The sequence below is a fragment of the Armigeres subalbatus genome, chromosome 3 (assembly GCF_024139115.2).
Source record: "Armigeres subalbatus isolate Guangzhou_Male chromosome 3, GZ_Asu_2, whole genome shotgun sequence".
Taxonomy (NCBI): Eukaryota; Metazoa; Arthropoda; class Insecta; order Diptera; family Culicidae; genus Armigeres; species Armigeres subalbatus.
In genome coordinates, this window is record NC_085141.1 from 112,254,821 (window position 1) to 112,258,031 (window position 3,211).

The 3,211-nt window shown below is 41.6% G+C and overlaps 1 protein-coding gene across 1 annotated transcript; it reads right to left on the bottom strand.

The window, feature by feature from the left end:
• Positions 1-1,239: 1,239 nt before the first annotated feature.
• LOC134221895 (glucose dehydrogenase [FAD, quinone]-like) lies at positions 1,240-2,202 on the bottom strand. The gene has a single exon (XM_062701062.1). The coding sequence runs from the start codon at positions 2,146-2,148 to the stop codon at positions 1,240-1,242; it is 909 nt and encodes a 302-aa protein (XP_062557046.1). The 5' UTR covers positions 2,149-2,202.
• Positions 2,203-3,211: the final 1,009 nt, after the last annotated feature.

Below are 3,211 nucleotides of genomic sequence, written 5' to 3' on the forward strand. Positions count from 1 at the left end.
GTACGGGGTCAGACTTTTCTTCTACTGTATATAGTAAACATTATTTTATGATATTACACTTGCACTTATATTACACTGCTTACCGTTTTTAATTAAAATGCTTATAGAATATTTGAGAAGAGTTTTAAAAACTTTTTCGTATACTTCCCCGTGGAGATTTTTTCGATTATCATCTTTCTGCTTCTTTTTTTCATGCAACATCAAAGTTCCAATCAATTGCTATAATTTTTGCTCTCCACAAACTTAGCTCTGTTCGGAGCTTTTTATGGAAAGCTTTGCACATCGCTTTGCACATCGAGCTTTCAAAATCAAGAACGACCGGCCAGTGGTATAATGGAACGGTATTGCATTATGTGCGTGCAAGTTACTCTTTCTTGCATTTCTCTACTTCAAAACAATATCTTCCGATAAAAGGCCAATGGGTCATGGTATTTAATATCAAACACACATAATTTGTAGTTACATCGATGGCAAAACAAAAAAAGCATACTTATTTAAAATTGAAAGGATTAGAAGCAAAGGGGTGTTAGTGGGATTATGATCAGATTGATTTCTATGAATATGAACAGAACTATTCGGTAATTATTTTCGAGATTTTCGGCTATTTTCTACATTGACAAACTGCTGAACAAATTTGAAAAATATGTTTTATTGGTAGCATCACATCAAAGCCTTTCGACACATTGCACTGAAGTAGCTTTTCCTACAATATAATACATGAGATGCTTCACAATAAATTATCGATTTGTAGACAACTTAGGGTTTTTTTTCACAAATTACGTAACGATTTGATGATTTTTTACCCCCAATCTCCCCCTCATAAAGGTTCCTCCAAACACACGCGACGCGACAGTCGCGACGCGATTCTATCGCTTGGCGACAGCGATTCTGTCGCCGTTGGTATGGAAGCGTAAGTAGATCATTGCCTGCAGCGACCCAGAGATAGAATCGCGGCAACTACTTGTCGCCGTCGCGGCGATGAAATCGCTTAGGTCTGGGGGAGCCTTAACACTTCTTGATTGGAAGGTCTAATGTTTTGCATGGATCGTAACACTCGGCCTGACCCTTTCCCTCCGCATACAATGTTACGTTATTTGTGAAAGGCACCTTATATAAAAAAAAATAAATATTTTGCCCTATTTCTTGGAACTAAGTTTTTGTCGCTTTTGCGTAGGACCTAATCAATTATTGCAACGGTCTACACTGTTTTTGCATCCCATATCAGCCATCACATCCCGATCAGCAGCTTTCCGTACGTGCCCAGTGCCGCTTAATCATATCGGCTGCCTTCTCGCCGATCATAAACACTACTCCGTTCGTGTGGCCGGCCACTGGCAAAGGAATTACGGAAGCATCCACCACACGTAGATTGCTCACACCGTGCACCTGGAGTTCGGGATTGACGACGGCTGTTGGATCGCATGTCGGTCCCATCTTGCATGTTCCCGCTTGGTGATGGATGTTTTTTCCCATCTGCTGGACGGCACATCGCCAGTACGGATCGGTTCTAAAAGGTAAATGAGAGCATGCTGCCAGCGGAGTTGGGTCCAGGTGTGATCCGTATTGGGTGAAGCTTTGGGATTCGGCAATTTGTATCACCATCTTCATGCCATCGATGAGCGTGGTGACGTCGTGTGGATTGCTCAGGTAGTTCGGTTCCATGAGTGGTGGTACAAATGGGTTGGAAGATTTGAGGGAAATTCTGCCGCGACTTTTCGGTCGCATTATGATAGGAAACAGACTGAATTTGTCGTGGCCAGGGAAGTTCACGAAGATACTGTCGGTCATGATTTGGGGTAATCCGAGAAGTTGTAACCCAACGTTGGTGTTTTCCCCATTCAGGTAGGTTGAAACAAGTAGGATTTCTAGATCAGGATATTCTGCGGGAAGATCAGAGTGAGGAGTTTTAACAAATGCAATAGATTCGAATCTGGCTGGTATGGAGAATGGGCCGGTATGGTTGGTGATGTATTCCTGAAACAGTTCAGCAGTTGTTCTATCTGGAACCATTGTGGCAGTTTGATTGAGAAGAAAGTTCAGTTCGGTGTATGAACAGTGGTCGTGTAAATTGTGTCCGACATCGAGGGCTTGTATCACAGGTATGCCGAAAGTTTCAAGATGTTGTTTCGGCCCGATACCAGACAGCATGAGTAGCTGAGGAGAAGCTATCGCGCCTGCGCATAGGATGACTTCTTTGCGCGCATAAATTTTATGAAGCATACATCGCTTCATAAATTCAACCCCATAAGCAGTTTTCGTCTCGGGGTCAATCAGAATTTTAGTTACATTTGATTGTACGGAAATGTGTAGATTTGGTCTATCTCTAACAGGATGGAGATAATTCCGAGCTGCACTGTAGCGTTGCCCATTTTTTGTTGTTGATCGCAGTTTATAATAACCAAGTTGATTTTTATCGTTGGGATCAATTTCGTGATACCCGATATTTTCCATTGCAGCATGAAACTTATTAAGTAGAGGAGATTCGTATGAATTCTGTGATGTTTGCAAATAACTTTCTTCACCTTGTTTAAAATATGGTAAAACATCTTCATAGCTCCAACCGTTGTTTCCAGCAGCGGCCCAGTCATCGTAGTCAAGTTTATGGGCACGTGTATAAACCATGAAGTTCAGTAAACTCGATCCACCTAGGCCACGACCTCTTGGCCAAGGACATTTTCCGTTAGGAAGACCCATGCAAGCTGTTGACATCGATTCAGGACGATAATTCCAATTATAGCCTAAACACAAAAGACGTAACATTATTTATTCCACTCAATTTAATTATGAATTCGTCACCGACTAGTTTTAACGTTTAACGAAGCTGTCATCGGAACACTGAGGAGCAAATTTTCCTCAACTCCGGATTCCAGCAGTAATACGGTCCAATTTGGATTTTCACTCAGCCGATTAGCTATTACACAACCGCCTGATCCTGCTCCGACCACAATAAAATCGTACTCCTGCTCGAATTCGCACGTGTTTCGTATATATGCCGATGCATTTCCATAAAGATATTCGGAACTGAAACTTTTGAAAGTATTTTTTATATCTCTGAGTGGTACGATGCTGTTGATTGCCAAAAGAACGGCTAGTATTCCGTTTGACATGATGAACACTTGAAAAATGACTAGTACCTTAGCTTTCAATAATAAATAGAAGAAGCGGAATGTTAGTTTGCATTCTAATGCTCGGAAAGTCATGCACATTGCGA